General features: G+C 43.7%; 1 protein-coding gene and 1 pseudogene across 1 annotated transcript in view; one reads left to right on the plus strand and one right to left on the minus strand.

Annotated features, from left to right (window-relative positions):
- Window positions 1-206: 206 nt before the first annotated feature.
- The window catches only part of MMP24 (matrix metallopeptidase 24), a 40,201-nt gene continuing 20,322 nt past the window's right edge, over window positions 207-20,085 (plus strand). Inside the window, exons 1-2 of the mRNA XM_039864170.1 lie at window positions 207-437; window positions 16,865-17,013. Coding sequence (XP_039720104.1) covers window positions 207-437; window positions 16,865-17,013 — 380 coding nt within the window. The remainder of the gene's footprint in view (window positions 438-16,864; window positions 17,014-20,085) is intronic.
- LOC120604213 (uncharacterized) lies at window positions 18,027-18,144 on the minus strand (annotated as a pseudogene).

Here is a 20,085-nt window from a genome sequence, read left to right on the forward strand (position 1 = left end):
CTGCCGCCCCCCGCCGAGGCGGGGCGCGCGGAGGCGGGGGCGCGCTGGCGGCCGAGGCGGCGGCGGTGGCGAAGACGGGCGGGCCGGGCGCGTGTCCGCGGCGCCGTGACTCGGCGGCTCCGCAGCGGCTGCAGCGGGAAGACCCGGCCGGAGCCGCCGCCGCCGCCGCCGCCATCGCAGCCGGGCGGCCGGGCCCCGCCGCGGGGATGCCGAGGAGCCGGGGCGGCCGCGCCGCGTCGGGGCCGCCGCCGCCGGGCCGGGCCCTGCGCTGGAGCCGCTGGCGGGCCCCCGGGCGGCTGCTGCTGCTGCTGCCGGCGCTCTGCTGTCTCCCGGGCGCCGCGCAGGCGGCGGCGGCGGCGGCGGCGGCGGGGGCCGGGGACCCGGCGGCAGTGGCGGCGGCGCGGGCGGCCGAGGCGGAGGCGCCCTTCGCCGGGCAGGTGCGGCTGGTGCGCGGGGCTGGGGCGAGGGCGCGGGGCCTCCGGGCAGGGCGGGGGGCGGCGCCGGGGCTGGGCCGCGCCTGCCGCTCGGGGAGTGGAGGTGGCGCGCCGGGGGTCCCGGCCAGGGTCCCGGGGCGGGGGCTGTAAGGGCGGCGCCGAAGCTCCGGGGGCCGGGAGCTGCTTCAGCACCGCGGATAGAGGCAGCGGGCGCGGGCGGAACGGAAGGGTCGGATTGTTGTGGCGGCGGTGGGGTGCGTGGCCTGCATGACTATGTGTGAGGGAAACCGTACAACGCCTCGGAGTAAATAGTGAGCGCAGCCAGTCTGTTGTGGGCTGGGAGAAGAAATCGAGGATGTTCAAGCTGAAGAAGGAAGGATAGGGTAGGGAAGGCGAGGGTGTGGGGGGCGGGTAGCAAGAGAAGGACTCGATCACTGTCTTCATATTCTAAGGGCTGTCACGTGGAGGAAGGATAGACTTGCTCTATGAGGCACCACAGGGCAGAACTAGGGCCAACAGGGGTGGGGGTAGGGTTTGCAAGAAGGCAAATTCTGGCTCAATATAGGCAGAAGTTTGTAACCATCGGAGCTGCATGTGCAAGCGAAAGCTCCAGGAGGGGACTGGATGGATACATGTATAATAATAACAATAATGCCAACTAGCATTTACTGAGCACTCACTGTGTGCCAGGCCTGATGCTATGTTTTATATGAATTGGTATCTTATTTAATCCCCATGACTACTCTAGGAGATGATTGTAATTATTACCCCCATTTAACATGCCCACCTGTCCTTCCTTCAGTGGAAAGAGAGAACTTAAATAATTTGCCCAAGGTCACAAGACTAGTGAGTGATGGGGTTGGGGTTCTAACCTAGGCAGACCGACTCTAGTCTCGTGTATTTAACCATAACGGTTATTCTGTATCACAAGGGCTTGGGGACTACATAATTTCTCTGGTCTCTTCTAATCTGGAAGTCTACAATTCTAGTAAGTGAAGTTGAGATGGTGGTCTTTTGCAAAGGAAAATCAGAGTGGTTGCCTCAGATTTCCTAAGAGATGGAGTATGCTGGTTGAAGCAGGCAGTCTGTTTGTGCAGAAGAATCTGCCAGAACAGGGATTCTTGATTGGGCACGGAACTCAGTGGATCATAAACTCTCTGAAATTCTGTGTAAAATTGTATTTGTATGTGCAAATGCGTTTTTCTAAAAGAGAATCCATAGCTTTCTGCAGACCCTCAAAGGGCTATGTGATCAAAAAAATTAGAGTGGGTAGGAAGTCTCCTTAGCCCTAGTTGGTAGTTATCTTCTAATCGCTGGCCAACTTTTAGTGAAAACTTTTCCTTGCCTGTTTGTGTTTTCAGCTTTATTCTATCTCACAGTAATGCACTTCATGAGTTTATACACTGTAAAAAGTAGGATTCCTATGGTCTTCCTGAGAGCACAAGGTGAGGTGGAAAGACCTCACCTTGGCCGGGGATTTCAGAGGCCTGGGCTCTAATCCAACCTTGGCCCCTAATGGTTTCTGTGACCTTGGGCCACTTCTTTGCCTTCTCTAGGCTTGAATTTTACCATCTCAAATATGAAGAGCTAGAGCTAGATGATCCCAACTCTGAAACCCTTTTATTCCTATGATATTTCAAGCATTAAGAGGAGGTTAATTGCTTGAAGATGTCAGGATTCAGAGAGAAGGTTATGTGTACCCACTCCTTATCATCAGTTTTATAGGTTTTGATTGTTCCACTTCTCTTAGCCTTTGTCTTAGCACATTTAAGTTTCCCCCTCATGACAAGCCACCTCTAGAATAGCTGCATTTATCCTCTGGGTCATTTTAGTTGCCCTTTTCTCGATATCCTTGGGCCGTAATGTTTAATAGACATAAGCCTGAGCATTGTCCCCAGATGTGGACCCCTGTAGTCTTGTACACGGGAAGAATGATTTCCTCTTTGGTTTTCAGGTCCCTTCCTGCTTCTGCCTATCCCTTTGTCAGCCTTCTTGACCCTAACACGCTAGGCCACTGCCTTTAGGGAACAATCTGCTGTAGCTCCTGGATCCCTTTTGTGAGTCAAAACTGATAGTCTGGAACACAGCACCCTATATGTGGATTATATTTATCAGAATGCATTACCTTGCATTTCCCCACATCGACGTTTATCTGCCATTTTGCATCCCACTCAATACCTTCCTTCGACTCTCACTCTCTCCTTTGGCAAAGCATGAAAGGGCTTAATATGATCTGCAGTCCTGAAATTTTCACTTTGCTCTACTTCTGGATCACTTATTAAAAATTTCAAACAGGCAAGTCCCAGCATGGTCTCTTGGGGGCCCCTGCGCTCTTAATCTCCTTTCATTCAGAGAAGTGACTTTATTTCCATCTATTATTTCCTATCTCTAAGTGAGTTCTCAGACCAAATAAAAACACCACCCTTAATTCCCTGATGACTCCATTTTCAGTGCCTAATACATTGTCCAAAACTTTCCAAAAGATAGACGAATTACATTTACTGCTTCTCTCAACAGTTTGCACCTCCCTATCCCTGTTGAATATTAATGGATCACATTATTGAAAACTTATAGAAATATTGTTGCTTTTCAGCCAGCAGATAATGTTGCTTACTCCTCTTTCTGTCTTTTACAGCCTCTGGAGTCTGACTCCATTCTACCTCCTCACTAGAAGGCTGCCTTTCCCACTGCTCATCAGTACACATTTTTACTTCAGACAGGCTCGTCTCTCCTTTATCTTAAGATAAGCAACTTAAGTTCCTCTGAACATCTACACATGCTGTTTATTTCTGCACCTCCACCCAACCACCTGCTTCTCCAGGAAACTGTCCTTGACTTCTCTAGTCATTTATTTCTCTCTTCCCAGGGGAACACTTTGAGGCAGCCCCAGTTTGCCATTTAAGTTTGTTTTTTTTAATTCTTAAACATTATTGGGAGGGCGGGGAGGAGTTGTGGTTCTTAGGCAGGGATTTCCCCAACTTTATGTTTTTAGATCTAACACAGCCCCCAACTTTAAGTGCTCATTGTTAAGTACTCTGGCATTCAATGAATTCTACTCTTTATCCTTTATGTGAAAAAGTTACATAGATCTGAAATAGATGCTGGGGGCATGTGAGTCTCCAGGTCCTCTCTAAAATCCCTAAGAAGATGAGACATACTGCTCACTTGTCCTTCCCTTAGTGGTAACAGAGGTTATTCCTTTTAGCAGTGCTTCTGCAATTTCACCCTTGAGTTCTTTCAAAACCCATTAGGTAGGTTGTCATCTAGTGGCAGTAACATACTATACAGAAGAATTGAGAGGTGGCCATCATCTTAGAGACCACCAAGAAAGCACACAGTAGTACTTAATAGATACTTCCTGAATTGCCATTAGTGAATTGCCCAAGGTCACTAAGCCTGATAGTAGGTGATTCAGAACTAGAACTTTTCCCTGGTTTCCTGACTTTTTAGTTGAAAGCATTTTTATTATCTTTGCTTTTGGTTTCAGGTCACTGATCTTGCATTACCAAAAAACAAAGTAAAAAAAAAAATCATTCAGTTTGTTTTCTCCTTTGCTTTCTTGAATCTCTTGTATTTGGAGTGTCAGGGGGTCCCACTGATTCTCTAACTGGCTTCCTGTGTTTGGTGTATTTAAAGCATCTCTTTTCTCCTATTAGCTAAGTAGAATGCCCACAAATAGTTTTTTGGCCCTCCTAGTTTCTAGTCTGATTCTGAGGTAGGTCAGTTCAGGCAGAAAGAGACAAGTCAATCAAAACAGACCACATAAGTAACAATGTGATGCCTGGTCCAAGGGCATAATGGATTCCTGACCTTTAGACCAGTTTTGAGAGATCTGCTCTGGGCAGGTGGAGAACATTCTTTAGTTTGTACCCGCAGTCAAGGAAAGTTAGAGCCCTGAATGAATCTAGGGATGGTGTAAGCTTATTAAGAAGCGATCAGATTTTCAAGCCAAAAATTTATTTCAGTATGATTATGACCTCCAGTATATCTTTTGTCTGAGAAAAATAAATTCTCACTCTTAGGAAGTTCTTCCTTTTATCTAACCTGAATCTAGTCCACTGTATTTTTAATTCATTTTCTCCTATTACTTTAATAGCCTCCTAGCTGAATGGTGCTTGGCACTTTCCAGATGCTTTCATGGGCATGGCCCCACTTGATCCTGGCCACAACGCCACGAGATAGATAGCGAAGCCACTGTCCTCATTTTATATATAAGGAAAAAGGAGACTCAGAGAGACGATGTCACTTGTCTACATCTTGTTTAAGAGCCCATGTATAGCTAATAAATAGTAAAGAGAGGACCAGAGCTGGACTTTCTACCATTGGTCTGAGTGTTTTCCGTCTACACTAAACTTGCCTTATTCTGGACTACTGTAATAGTCTTTTAGCCAATCTTTTCCATTTTCAGGTATGTCTCACTCCAGTCTCTGAAAAAGGCAGTTTTAGAGCAAAAAAGGTAAATTATAGCTATACCAAAGAGATTAATCTTAGAAAATGCTTAGCCTTATGACATGATATCACTTGAACTCAAAATGAGAAGAACCAAATTCTTCAGATATTGCAGCCAATGTCTCCTCAGTACCTAGCATGTGCCTGGCACATTCTAGATACTTGATAAATATTCTTGAATTAATTTCATTGTCTTTATCCCCCAACCAACTTCTTTGAATAGTGCTTGGTACATAAAAAATTAGTACTTTTTTGGAAGAATAAATAAATGCATTGTAGAGGTATAAACAAGGTCCAAGGAAGCACTGAAATGGGAGGAGATGAGGCTCCCAGCTGAGGCTGGGGAGGTCAGGGAATGTTTTAGGAAGAAAGCTGATATCGAAGCTAAACATTAAAAGGAGGAGGAGGATGGAGAATGGTGAGCGGGGAAGTCCAGACAGGAGGAAAACCATGAACCAAGACTCCAAAAGAGTGTGTGCCATGTTTAGGAAACAGTAAATAATTTGCTGTGCCTGGGGCATCGAGTTACTTGCTATTTCCAGTAAGAACGTATGAGAAGAAGAGGCTGGAAAAGGAGGCTGGAGCAGATTGTGAAACTGGCTTTTGTCCAAAGGCTGAGGGGAATCATTAAAGGTCTCTGAGCAGAGAAGTGACCTGTTCAGAGCCATGTTGAGGAGGTAGAGGGACTGGGGCCTGTTCCAGAGCTGTTCTGGGTGCTGGCCCCTGCCCTGGATGCTTTCAGCTTTCTTAGCACATCTTAGGTCTGTGAACCTGTTTGAGGGGCTAGTGTGTGGATAAAAGCTGTGGATCCCAGCTCTAGCTCAGAGATTTGGGAACAAATCATTTGGTTTCTCCGAACCTCAGAACTGATTCAAGTCCTTCACTACTTGTTCTCCATCACTACTCCATGCATTCATTTTAAAAGGCAACTTTGAATTGGTTTTCTCAAAGATCATACCATGTTGTTATAACAAAGTAGGTAGAAAAAAACAAGGCATCGTTATTGACAACTTTTGTTAGCAATACTCATCTAAAAACTCAGACACTAATGTGCACACTGTTCTTTGTGCCCCCAAAACACTGGGCCAGAAAGATGCCAGCTGTCCTTCACCTATTCCTCTCACCCGTCTCGAAAGAATCAATTGCCAAGCCTCAGTGACCCTCACCTCCTGAGTAGATCTTCCCCATGTCCACTTTTCTCTACCTCTGCTACCTCTGCATTTGCCTAAACTTCTATCATGTCTCATCTGGACTTCAGAAATTTCCCATCTGATCAGCTTCTTTTTCCCGTCCTCTAATCCTTCTTCAAACAGCGGCGAGCCAGAGAGACCTTTGAAACTAAATCTACACAGAGGTCAGTTATATCTGAGGCAAATACGGTAGAAGCTAAGATTTAACAAAGCTGGTTGGTGGTTATCCAACGTTTGTTTTATTATTTTGTATGCCTTTGGATGCTTGAAAGATTTAATTTAAAAATTTTCTCCTAAAAATCCGATTGTGTTACTCCCATCCTTATCTTGCCTAAAATGGCTTTTCGGATAAAGGCTAAACTACGATTACTATACTATTACTTTTTGTTTAGTTCTTCTTATGAAAAAATTTCAAACACACATGAAAGTAGAATGAACAGTATTCTGAACTCCCTTGTACCTAGCTAGCATTCACTAGGCTGCTTAATAAGGCTCGAGGCCCTGTATGACTCAGTCCTGCCCAACCTCTCTGGCTTCCTTCTGTACACCTTCTCAGTAAACTCCAGCCACCCCGGTCTTCTTTCTCTTATTCTAATAAACAGGATCCTTCCCACCTCAATAAGCCTTCAATAAGATAGGCTTTTTCCTGGGACGCTCATTCTTTCACCTTCACCTCTTCTACTCATGCACAGGGCTTAGCTGAGATGGCACATCCTCAGGGAGGCCATCAGTGACATCACAGCCCGCATCTCTTCTCATACACTTTCGCTGCACCTTCTCCTTTTCCTTCAATCCATTATCACAACTGTAAGGAAACATTTAGTCTTGCCACGTCCACCTCCCTCACCAGGCTATCAGCTGTATGAGGAAGAAGAGTTCAGTGGGGGCGACAGGCATTTATTACATTGATGTACTATAATGTAATAATGCTGTTAGTGAGGGTGCATATAATGCCACTGGGAGCACAGAGGAAGTCGGTGCAACCTTGATAGCCCTCCCAGGTGAAGTGGCATTCAAGTTGCATTTTGAAGCATATTTAATATTTTATCAGGGAGAGGCCAGAACACAGGTGGGCAGGCATTCTAGGGAGAGGGAATAAGAGAGGCACAAGAAGGAACCTGCAACACAAAGTCTTAAGCTACAGTAGTAGGGGGTACTTGGGATAGGCAATCAAAGGGTAAGACATGAAGATAGAAGATACGGCTAGAAAGGTGCACTGGCATCAGATTGTAAAGCTTGTTGAGTGCCATGCTAAGGAGCTTGGACTTTAAGACTGGCCGTGAGGAACCAGAAGATTGGCTCCACACTCAATCCAATTAAGCTAAAATAATAAAACTTTATGTAATTACTTAGAGGTTATTTGGTTACAGTTGAGAAACTAAGGCCTGACCATGGCCTTTGTCTCCCCTCTTCTCTTTTCTAACTGATCAGTAAGTTGACCCCAAGGGGACAGAAAAATGGTAGCTCTTCAGGAAGGCACTGGAAAGGGTTAGGAAGAACAAGGCTCCTCACTTCTCAGAGAGTGAATGAGAGCATGGCCACACTCCTGGCCTTGGGAGGAGGCCTCTCCAGAACTGAAAAACTTGGACATCCCAGAGTTGACCCAAAACCCCAAATGCGCCACCTCTCTAGGCATGGTGATTGTCTGGCTTGTGGTGGCCTCCTGGGAGTGGGCCAAGGACATTGTACAGAGCGCCAGGGAATTCCCGCTAGTGCACTTACCACCTACTCAAGAGCTCATGGCAGCCAAGAGGCAATGCCGCGCCATTAAGGTGTTTGTCAAGAAGCTAAGTCGGGCCTTGTGGGCGATCCTGAGGGCCCATTTTAGACTGGCTGTAAATGAAGGGGGATAAAAAAGATGCAGCCTTTGGAGGCAAACCAGAGCTAGTGTGGAGGATGTAGCATGACAGAGAGAACCTCCCTAGGAGGCAGGGGCATTGGGCTCCATTTTCAGTTCCTCTATGAAACTGCTCTGTGATTTTGGACAAGTCATTTCTCTCTCTCTGTTTTATTTTTCTCTTCTGCAAAATGAACATGTTAAATTAGATGCTTTCTAAGTATTGTTAACCAGTGCATTTCCTAGATAACTGAATGGTTAGGTCTTCAAGTTTTTGTAATAAAAAAATTAGTTCTAACTCAGGTGGGCTCAGTGGCAAGGCTGAGACCTTAGTTGTATGGGTAGAAGAGGAAGCAGGGTTTTGGTGGGACAAGAGCTGGAGGAAACTGACACAGTGATAGGGCTAATCTCTGAGGAGTCACCAAAGAGACATAATGATTTGTTCTGGCAGCAATGACCAAAGGTGGTGATCAATCTATTGCTGGAGAGTATGGAAGCGAGCATACAGACAATAACATTGTGAGAATGCTTCCTATGTGCCAAGATCTATCTGCTCAATGCTTTATATACATCTGTTAGTTTCCTATTGCTGCTGAAACAACTTAGCACAAACTTAGTGGCTTTACAACACAAATGTTTTATCTTACAGTTCTGGAGGCTGGAAGTTCAAAATAGGATTTATGGGACTAAAATCAGGTGTTGGCAGGACTGCATTCTTTCTGGAGGCTCTAGAGAGAATTCATATCTTGCCTTTTCCAGCTTCTAGAGGTCACCCACATTCCTTGGCTTGTGGCCCTTTACAGCAATGGCATCATTCTGACATCTCTTTCTGTCATTATAGCTCCTTATCTGACTCTGACCCTCCTGCCTCCCTTTTGTAAGAACCTTTGTGATTACATTAAGCCCACCTAGGTTGGCCAGGATTATCTCCCCACTTGAAGGTCCTTAACTTAATCATATATGTAAAGTCTCCTTTGCCATGTAAGGTAACATATTCATAGGTTTTGGGGATTAGGATGTAGACTTCCTTGAAAGGCATTATTTTACCTACCACAGTGCATTGAATCCTCCTAACAACCCTTCTTTTATCATCCTCTATTTAACAGATGAAGAAAATGACGCTTAAAGAAGTTAGGTCATTTACCCAAGGACACTCAGCAGGAAAGAACAGAGAGGCAATATCTCTCATGTGGTGGCATCTTGGTCCCAAGGGGCCTCTTTTCAGATAGGACCCCATCCAGTTCCCAGGTGTTTAGGGACTAAAGTCTCACTCTCTGGAAGAGACTGAGAACCAGGCAGGGAATCTGAGACCCTGAGAAACTTATTAGGATCATAGCAATCTCGGCTTAGGACCTGAATTCCAGACAGGGAAACTGAGGCAAAAATCCAGTTGTAAAGATTGAACTAACATGGCAATGAATGACAAAGGATGATTTCAGGCCACTCTTGTTGCCAGTATGCAGTGACACAATGGAAATTCAATGTTGGGGTACTGATGGACCATTTGCTGTAGTTAGGACCGGCCAAGGAGAAGAGCAGGCAAAGGACCCAGAGATGAGAGCAGAGCCAAGGCACAGAGGGCAGGTGCTGGCTATTGAGCCAATTTAATAGAAGGCTTTTTTCAATGGGTAACATACTTTCTGCCTGAGTAAATTAGAATTGATACAGAACATAACATGCTCATTTCTTCATGGCACAGGGTTATCACTCCCAGTGGTCCTTACTGCAGTGGTTCACAAACTATAGTAGGCAACTGAATCACCTTAGGTGCAGATTCCCAGTTCCCAACCTCAGAGAGTCTGATTTAGTAGATTTAGGTTCAGATTTGGGAATATGCACTTTTAACAAGCTCCCTGGATGATGCAGTGCTGACAGCCTATGATGCACAAGGACTGCACACTGAGAAATACAGCCTTAGTGTTTGGGGCTACAGTACAGTGAGGTATTTAGAGTTGCTTGTCATCTATCCAGAAAATCATGGTCATCATTATTGCTATCTTTTACTGAGTACTTAATAACACATGTTATGTTATTTAATCTTCACAACCAATCTGTGAGGTACATACTAATGACATGATACAGATGAAGAAAATGCACAATAGAGAGGTTGAATAATATGCCTACAGTCATGTAACAGGTAAACGAAAGAATTAGGACTTGAGCCCAGCATGATTTGTCTCCAGAGCATACACTACTAACCATAAACCTAAATATCCTCTCAAGCTAGCTTGCTCCTCATCGCTTTCAAGCCCACATCATATCTATCTGCGCAATAAGAAAACCAGCCGTCACTCAGTCTCATCCTGGGAGGCTACTGACTGAATGCCTAGTGCTTTCCCTAAAATGTGGAATTTAGGGTTGAAAGGACCCTTAGAGGATATTCGAGGCAGTCCTAAAAGGGAACCCCTTTATAGTAGTGGTTCTCACCTGGGGGCAATTTTGCACACATTCAGGGGAACTTTCAATGATGTCTGGAGACATCTGGCATCTAATGAGTAGAAGCCAAGGATGCTGCTAAACATCCTACAGTGCAAAGGACAGCGCCCCCACCCCACACACCAATAACAAAGAATCATCTGGCCAAAAATATCAATAGTGCCAAGGCTGAGAAACCCTGTTCTATAGCAAGTTCCAACTGGCGATCACTCACCCTGAACACTTCAACTCATTTTCATTCAATAAATATCTATCTGTGCCAGGACCTGTACTGGGTGTGGGGATATGATGGTGAAGAAGACAGACTATGGGCCCTGTCTTCAGGCACTGTATAGTCAAGAAGAAGAGACAAGTAGTTCACATGATTACAACACTGTGTGATAAAAATTGCGATAAAAGAGAAAGACTGCCTGGTTTCAGATATATCTGGGTTTGAATCCTGCTACTTATTAGCTTCGTGGCTCTGATGATTACTTAACCTTTCTAAACTTCAGTTCCCTGATGTGCAAATTGAGGATCATAATTCCTACCTGTGGGGTTTTGTATTCTAGAGTACCTAGCACAATGCCAGGTATATAGTGGGAGTTCTAATAATAGTAGCTATTATTGTTATAATTAGAACATCTCTGTTAAAAAGTTGTTTCTTATAATAAATCAAGATCTATATTCTGTAATCTCCCATGCAGGTCTTAGTTTGCATTCTGTGCCTACCAGAATATATCCTTATCCACAGCTATTTGGCTTTTTGAAAACTCATGTCCCCTGTAGCCCTCCCTTATCCAGCCTACACATCCCTCGTCTTTCCTCACAGGACATGTTTCCCAGTTCCCTCACTTTCCTGGCCACTCTCCCTTAGTCATGCTCTAGTTTGTCACTGTCCCTCTACATATACGACCTCTACAACTGGATTTGGACATCCTGTATGTGTTGAGACCAAATGCCTTGTTCCTGTTATTCACATCATCACCCTAGGATATGACCTCGGTTGCACGAACTCTTTGATCAAAGTCTTTTATTCTTTCTCCCTCATTCTAACCCATGCTTCCAAATTTGATGCCTTCCTTCCTGGTCCTCCTTTGTAGACTTCACCTCTGGCCTTTCTGATACTACCTTCTGGCTCACTGCATTCCTGATCAAACACCTGATCCTAAGCATTCTCCCACTCCTCCTCCAGGCCTGTATAGTCTGATTTGGGCTCACACCCAACCGGTTGTGATACTCTTGCATGCCCCAAGGAGACCATACAATTTTAAATGATCCATCTTTCTCTTCTCCCACCCCCCACAGTCATTTCTGTTTTCCAGGAGCAAACAGCAGCACCACCAGTTGATCTGCTTCTTGCTGCCTCCATTGCCACTTCTAATCTCACCACCGCCTCTGCTGTCTGCCACTCTCTCTTCAGGCCACATTTTTTCTCTTTGTTGTTCTGTGCTCTCTCCTCCTATCACTACTCTTGAACTTCTCAGCTTTGGCTTCTCAGGAACCAAAATCCCGCCTTCTGGCTAGCAGACCAATCACACTGTACTGTCTGTGATCTCTATATCATCTTTGGTTCAGCCCAGCTATTTTGGTCCTTGCTCACACTCTGAGATTTTTCTCACTTTCCTCTGGGTTTGCACCTCTTTCAGCACTTAAAGGGTGACAGACATCTTAGAGCTGGTTAACTGAGCTGTGAAGGTTAGACTTCTGACGTGGCTGGTGATTGATTAAGGGATCCAGGTGTAAAAAGATGAAAGGTTATTTTCTTTAAAACACTGAATGGGGACTTTTCCTTTTGTGTATTTATCTTTTTTTTTTTCAGATGGGACAATGGAGCCAATTGCCTCATCAAGTAAAGGAGTCAAACCACAATAGATTGAATTTCAACAAACTTTTTTTTCAGCTTCTAATAGATACCAAGAATTTTGCTTGGTGCTTTCATGTGTATTACTTATTAAACCTTTCCAGGATGAAATGCCTTCTTTGATACCCATACAGTACCTCCTAGATCAACTGTTCACTCATTCATTCATTCATTCATTCATTCAGTGATTATTTATTGTCCCAGGCACTGTGCTAAGTACTGGAGCAAATACAAATATAAATGAGGCCCTGCTCCTCGGGAACTCAATCTGGTAAAGAAAACATATCAACCAACAGGTGTCATACACTGTGGCAGTTATGTTTAGAGTGGTAGAGGAGTAAGGCGCTGCAGGAGTAAAGAGGATACCCATTAACTCTGCCAGGGAGAGTTAAGGAAGGTTGACCAAAAGAGGTGACATTTCAACTAGACCTGAAGGATGAGTTTGCCAACACACATAAAGAAAACAGGCTTTGTAGGCAGTAGGAACAGCCTTGAAGTGTGAAAGGGCAGGGAATGTTTTGGAATTGGTATGACCGGAGTGTAGAAGACTCACTCCAATATCCGGGGCTTCTGCCTAGAGAAGTCAGAGGATTGCCTGGCTCACAGAGCAAGTGAGTAGCAGAGACAGGGTTAAGCGGAAGTTGGAATTGTCTGGTCCATAGTCTTTAGCCTCCTGTCCTCTAACACACACACACACCAGGTCCAACCTCAATGCCCTGTTCCCGGGCTTAGAGCTGTCATTTGACCAGCCTCACCAACCCACTCCCATTTTCCCTCTTAGGCATCTGCCCTTGAGTTCTGAGGATTGTCCCCAGTGAACTTGGAAGAGAAGCAGAGCCCAGAGAAGGCTGACCCATTCCAATGTTTGGTCCCAACCAGATATGCCTAGGACCTGAGTGCTTAGGTCTTAATTCGTGATGCTGCTGATGTAGATTCTATGACCTTCATAGCGGATCCTGATTGGCTCAGATGCTCCTTGCTGGAGTATCCCCAGGAAAGGAGCTGGATAAGCCAGGTTGCCCATTACTGAGGAGCTACTTTCGATTCCCCAAAACCTTAAGAAGTCTGGAGTATGTTTATGCTAAGAGTTCCCTGCTCCCTATCTCCTGCCATAAGCAGTAATGAGGGCAGGAGGGGGAAGATTCTTAATTCCATGCTAGCTTAGAGGCAGATGCTCAAAAAAAAAAATACTCAGTTGGCCAACTGGTTTATCAGCGGTATCTGTCTAAAGACCCACAGCCATTTCCCAAATGCCGTAACTCATCTTAGTTGGATTTTTAGAGAGGAATTGGTTTGTACCACACCTCTTTTCGGAATGGCTTGCGGCAGCTTACAGATTGAAACAACATTTTTAAGTAAGACTTTTAAGGATGAAATATAACCTGGAGGTCAGAAAGATGAAAAAAGTAAGAGCAACTTCCAGGCATCACTGTGCTCAACACTGAAGCTATAAATTTAGCTGACAAATTCCTGGCAGAAAGGCCAAAAGGAAAAACCACTGGATTACCCAGTGTTCATTTTCTGAAACCAGAAACCATATAGAATCTCCTGTAGGGAAAACATTTTCGCCAAGCTAAAGTTTGATAGAAAGTGATCGAGTTTGGTCCTAAGAAAAGCTGAGTGACAATTCAAGTCAGTTGTCATTTCTCAGTGTACAGTGCTCCCAGTGCTGTGTGAGAAATGGTCATGTCCATTGGTCACCTACTAGCAAGCAGAATTGATCCTGACAATGTACTACCTTCATAGAATCCACAAGGACTGGCTCTTTGTCCAAGGAGAATGTGCGAGGTCAAGATGACTAGATTCAAAGGCAGAGAAGGAGTCAAAGGCCATTTATTCCACCTCGATTTTACAAATAACAAGATATTGCATGTAATGCATGTTATGCAAAGGGATAACAAACACCTTTTGAGTGATTTTGTGTCAGGTGCATTCATTCATTTCATTTTAACAACAATCCTGTGGAGGAGGAATTATTGTTTGTATTTCACAAATAAGGAAACTCAATTTGCCCAAGGTCACAAAGCTGGCAAGTGGTGAAGTCAGGATTCCATCTCAGGACTGTGTGCCTTTTTCCCACTATACCACTCTGTTTATTCAACACAATAATTCTTAAAGTTTCTATAAAGAGAATGTAATGTGACATTCAGGTTATGAGAGGCTGAGAGAATAGATTGAAGGGATTTAATGCTTTGATGACATAACCTAGAAATTGAAAGTGGAGCACCTAGATGAATAGATGGGTAACTTGTCATGTTCGAAGATGTCTTATTTGAGCTTTTTGGCTAACCTTAGGCCATAGTCAAGTCACAAGTGATTCTCTGTAATTTGTCCACTTCATGAGCAGATCATTATATATCATATCGCTCCACCTCCCTCCTTTCCAACCCTCTTTACTCTTCGCCACACTCTCCTTCCCCAAGTTCAAGCCATTTTAAATATTTCTCAGAATGTGCCAGGCTCCCCTACACCTCCAGACAATTACACATGCTGTACCCATCGAGACTTAGCTCAAATCCCATCTCCACCTGGAGGCCTCCCCCAAGTTTCCTTTTCTCCCCATTCCCACCCCCCCCATGTGGCTAAGACACCTCTCTTTTGTTCTCCCATTGAACCCTATACACCTGATTTTCAGTGCTATATTTTCATAGGTTTCATGGGTTTGTTTGTATGTGAGCTCCTTGTTTATCTTTGTACCCACAGAGCCTTGCACAGTGCCTGGCCTGTAGTAAGTGCCCAATAACGTTTGCTGAACGGACATAATGAACAACTACTGTATGTTGGGCACTTCCTGGGCCCTGTACATATAGGAATGAGTAAGACATGGACCCTTCCCTCGAGGCAGTCAGAGTCTGATACGAAATGATTAAAGCCCAATATATAAAGTCTATACTATCTATAATTGGAGATTTAGGGAGCGCAGAAGAGGTAGAAAACAACTTAGCCGAGAGAGTAAGGAAAGTCTTCCAGTAATTACTTCCAGTGGTAATTTTATGGGCTCGAAGTTAAAAGTATGAAAGATTTTTGCCAAACTAAGAAGTATACCAGGCAGAAGGGGAAATGTACAAAGACATGAAAGAAATTCAATGTTTGGGGGAAGTACAAGAAGTATTAATATCCTATGCCATAATTTGGAATGAAAACCGTTTTAGACATCAAATATGAAAGAGGTAAGGTTGTCACTCTGTTATGGACATTTTAAGACTTTATTATTCTGACTATTTTGTTTTTTAATCAGTCTAATGGATTTTATCACAAGGCAGTAAAGATGTTATAGTCACTTTTGGTAAAATAATAACTTATAGTTTCTGGTTTGCCTCCTTCCGAAAATGGTTTGATTTGACTCGACAAGAAACAAAACCTATAGATAGGAAGGGAACAATACTATTTCTTAACGTTCATTTCTTTTTCTTTCATTAGCCCATTAGGTATTCAAGATAATTCTCTAAGGATGGGCACAGGTTCTCTCTGGCTTAGAGACCAGCATGCATGTAGGAGTGCTCCTGTAAATGCCTGTGGGTTCAGTAAATACCTGGATGTTTTCCTCCTTTTCCAATCGATGCCACAGATATTTCCTGGTGTTCTGGTTTCTTCAGATTTCCATCCCCTCATGCTTGTCGGTCAGAATAACTGTCTTTACTTTGCTATCCTTCAGATTCACTGCTTGTTTGAGCTTCTTCACCCAAGCTCCTTTCAGATTCTCTTGCCCTTTTAAAGTTTTTCTCCTTTATATTTTTAATGATTGCATAAAACTTAAGAAAAAGAAAAGAGCAAAGGAAGAAGTCCCCCATGCTACAAATGAAGGATATTCATTTTTTATTTAAAAAATTTTTTACTTTATTTCAGACTTTCAGAAAAGTTTTCAATAGGACAAAGAATTCCTGACTACACTTTACCCAGATTCCCCAACTGTTAATATATTTTTTTAACATTTTACTATATCTGTTTTTTCTCTAGACAGACAGACAGACCAACCGACCGACCAAGAGACACAGAGATATATTTTTTCCTGAACCCATTTAAGAATAAGTTGCGGACATCATGCACCCTTATGTAAACCTAAATACTTCCTTGTATATTTCCTAAAAACAAGGAATTCTCTTACATAATCATACTATTATTTTTCGTTTGTGCCTTTTATGTATTGATATTTAAATTAAATAATACATTATTTATTTATATTTATTTATAATGGCTGGCTTTTTTTGGAGGGGTTGGCAATGAAGATTGTATATAACCTTATGTCGATAAATATTCTACAGCGTGATTCTTTATCAGACTCTGACTTTAGACACATGGACATTTTAACAGGCCACTCTCTTTCAGAGAATGAACTATTCTTGTACTTTTGCATGTCTAGTCATATGTCAGTAGAAACCACTGAATGAATGAGCAAAGAGTCAGGGTAGTGGAAAGCCTTGAATGCAAATTTAATCTTCATTCTGTAGCCAAGGGAGATCCAGTGAAAGGTTTATAGCAGGAGAGTAAGCCAACAAGAGTTTTCTGGAGATACATTTGATGTGTCTGCAGGAGGGAGTGAAGGAGGAAGAAATCAGAGCATGAGTCTATAAGTCTCTCAGGAAAAATAATCCCCACTTTCAAGGGCAGATCTCTGCCCAGGTAGAACAGAGCTTTCTCCGGCATAATGCATCCTTTTCTTTCATATGTCTTTCAGAACTGGTTAAAATCATATGGCTATCTGCTTCCCTATGATTCACGGGCATCCGCGTTGCACTCAGGGAAGGCCTTACAGTCAGCAGTCTCCACTATGCAGCAGTTTTACGGGATCCCAGTCACCGGTGTGTTGGATCAGACAACAATCGAGTAAGATTTGCATAGGACATTGTGCCTTTGAACTTTCCAGACTTATGTTTGGGTTCACATTTGTCATGGCTTTGTATATAAACCATGCCCATCTTACCTTCTTATGTGCAGTGTCATCCTAGGAGGGAATACCCCAAGGTGCCCTTTCCTATGTGAACTGGGGATGTGCTCTGTGACCAACTTGCTGTGTGACGCTTAATGCTTTGGGGCCTCAGTTTCCTTATCAACACAGTGAAGAGTTTGGTTATAGATGGTCCTCTGACTCTATAATTTGTGTGTCTATGAGTTACCCCTCTGGCATTCCTTGAGATGTACACATCTCACTTGATACAGAGAACCCTTGAATGACGAGTTGACAACACTTCTTCCACTTTTTCTATTTATGGAACATTTGCTGAGTGCCTACATGTGCCAGGCACTGTGCTTCATCTTATGATCCCTGCCATCCAGAGGGTCACCATTTAGTGAAAAACACTGGCTACACCAGTCTAGAACTCAGAAGGAAACATTGAGTTTCAGGGAGTGACTTAGGAGGTAATAATAAGCAACGAGGATGGTTGAGATCACTCAGGGAGAGTTTACAGAGGAGGAAGAGTGCTGGGGATGGAACCCCTCAAAGCAAGCTGAGAAGGAGCAGGCAGAGAGGTGGAGGAAGCCTAGGGTTGAGATGTCATGGCAGTGAAGACAGGAATGGGCAATGGACTCAGCTGCTGCAGAGTAGTCAAACAGGAGACTGAAAAGTATCTGCTGAGACTAAAACAAAGAGGCCATTGTAAGCTCTCAGGAATGGTGGAGACAAAGTCAGATTGCAGTGGCGAGAAGGGGAGGTGAGGAGTAGAGATGGCACGTGTAGGGAAAATTTTCAAGAAGCTTAATGAAAGGAAAGAGGAATAGATGATAGCTAGAGATGGATGGATTTTTTTTTTTTTTTAGGCGAGGCAACCCTTGGTTGACCTCACAGATTACAAGGACTTTGTCAGTTTACAATCCCTTATTTATTTATTTATTTTTTACCCCTACAGCACTTGGTCTTCCTAGGTGGTCTCCCATCCAAGTACTAACCAGGCCCAACCCTGCTTAGCTTCCAGATCAGACAGGATCGGGCTTGTTCAGAGCAGAATGGCCATAGACTGAGATGGATTTTTTTTAATTGGAGAGTTGAGCATGCTTAAGTTTGTTTAAGAAATAGCCATGAATGTTATTAAAGCTGTTTTTAAAAAACCATTAACACCATGAAGTCATGAGAAAGAGCTGGAGTGAGTTTCCTAAGAAGCTGGTGAGGGGTAGGATCAGAGCTCAGGAGAGAGCAGGGCTGGGCGAAGAAGACACGTGGAAGTTGGTGGGTGGAGGAACAGGAAATCCACCCAGTTGTGGAGCCAGGATCAATCCACTCCTTGGGTGAGTCACTCACTCCTTGAGAGAATCATCTTTCTGAGCCTCAGCTTGTTCATTTACAAAGGGGAGTGTTGAATTACGACTCTCAAATTCTAGATTCCATTATTCTAAGCATCTAAGCTTTTAAAATTTGGTGAATATGGGGTTTTAGGATCCTAAAATTCTGTCCAAACATTTTCTATTCCTAAGATTCTCTGATTGCGAGATTATAAAATTCTAAGATAATACATTTGACTGCTCTTATGATGTCGTGAGTACTGTGGCCTCACGAGTGAGCTGGTTAAAGAAAGGCCGATCGCCTTTCAAAGCGTATGTTATTTTGAGGGCTTTGTGGAGGCCTCATGGCAGTGCATCCTGGGCAGAGGCCCTGGAGCCTCTGCTGAGGCACCACCTGGCCTTGTGTTACTCTGTTCCAGAAAGCCCCAGGCCTGTTGGAAAGAGTTCAGAGGGTGGCAGGTGGACCACAAGAGGAGGAGGCAGAGAGAACAATCTGAGGCATTTCCCACTTGCAGTTCTCCCCCCACCTCTTTGTAGGAAGGCTGGAGAATGCTTTTTGGAAGCGTGGAAAGGAAGAAGGCACTCACACTTAAAACAAGACCTGAGTAGGGAGGGTGTTGGAGTAGAATTTAGAGACCTTAGTTTTGGCTCCAGCTCTGTGACCTTGGGCAGGCCCAGCCTTCTCTGGGCCTGTTTCCCCCTGGGGGCCATTCCAGGCCTAACTTAGCCTTGCTATAGCAGAGATGGCTCCCAGTTCTCTTCCCAGGGACTGTCAGTGAAAGGAGCCTGGATTAACAATTCCAAGTACTATTTTTGATTGCCTGCCTTGGAAAATGTCACACATTATTCATTCACTTATTCATTCATTCATTCATTCATTCAATGAACAATTCCTCTAGCACAACCTTGTGTTAAGCAGGGAAATTAATAGTTCATGTATTCATTCACCTAAGTTCCTGTCCTGACTCACTGTTTGCAATATTTTGCAAGTTACTCAATTTATCTGTGTATCTTTTCCCTCATCTATAAAATGAAGAATAAATAATTTCTGGTTACCTCACAAAGTCGTTTTGAGAATCAAAAAAGAAATTTTAATGTGAACACTGTGACAATTATAAATGTTTATTCCAATTCATGACATTGTTATTATTATGTTTTTTAATTATCGATTTCTGAGTATGAGACACTGTAGGCGATGTGGAACACACAGAGATAAGTAAGACCTGGTTAAGTTCCTCGAGGGGTTTTAATATTTGGTTAAAATAAACTCTATCTTTTTTCTATATTGCCAGTGGCAACTGTTTTCAACATCTGCAAATGAGGTCAGACTGTTTTCCCTTCCAGCAATCCCAAGCCATAGTTTAGTGAGTTAGACATTAGGCCAGCAGAGATTTAAAATTCAAGGATGGCCCGGGCCCCAATCAGCCATCATCTTTTAAATCTCCTACCCTGGTTCCTGTTTAATACGCCCAATGATGTCCCAGGCTTACTGTTCCTTCATATAACTTTACCTGATAACAAACTGTTATCAGGATTTACTTGAGGTCCAGGCACTGGGCTAATTGCTGCGGATACAGTGATGAATAGGATGTGATTCCTGTCCTCAAAGAATTTCCTATTTATTAGAGGCAACAGACTCATGGACTTAAAATCACAGTACAGCGTAATAAAAGTTTTATG

This window comes from Pteropus medius, unplaced genomic scaffold (genome assembly GCF_902729225.1).
Source record: "Pteropus medius unplaced genomic scaffold, Ma_sr-lr_union100, whole genome shotgun sequence".
Taxonomy (NCBI): domain Eukaryota; kingdom Metazoa; phylum Chordata; class Mammalia; order Chiroptera; family Pteropodidae; genus Pteropus; species Pteropus medius.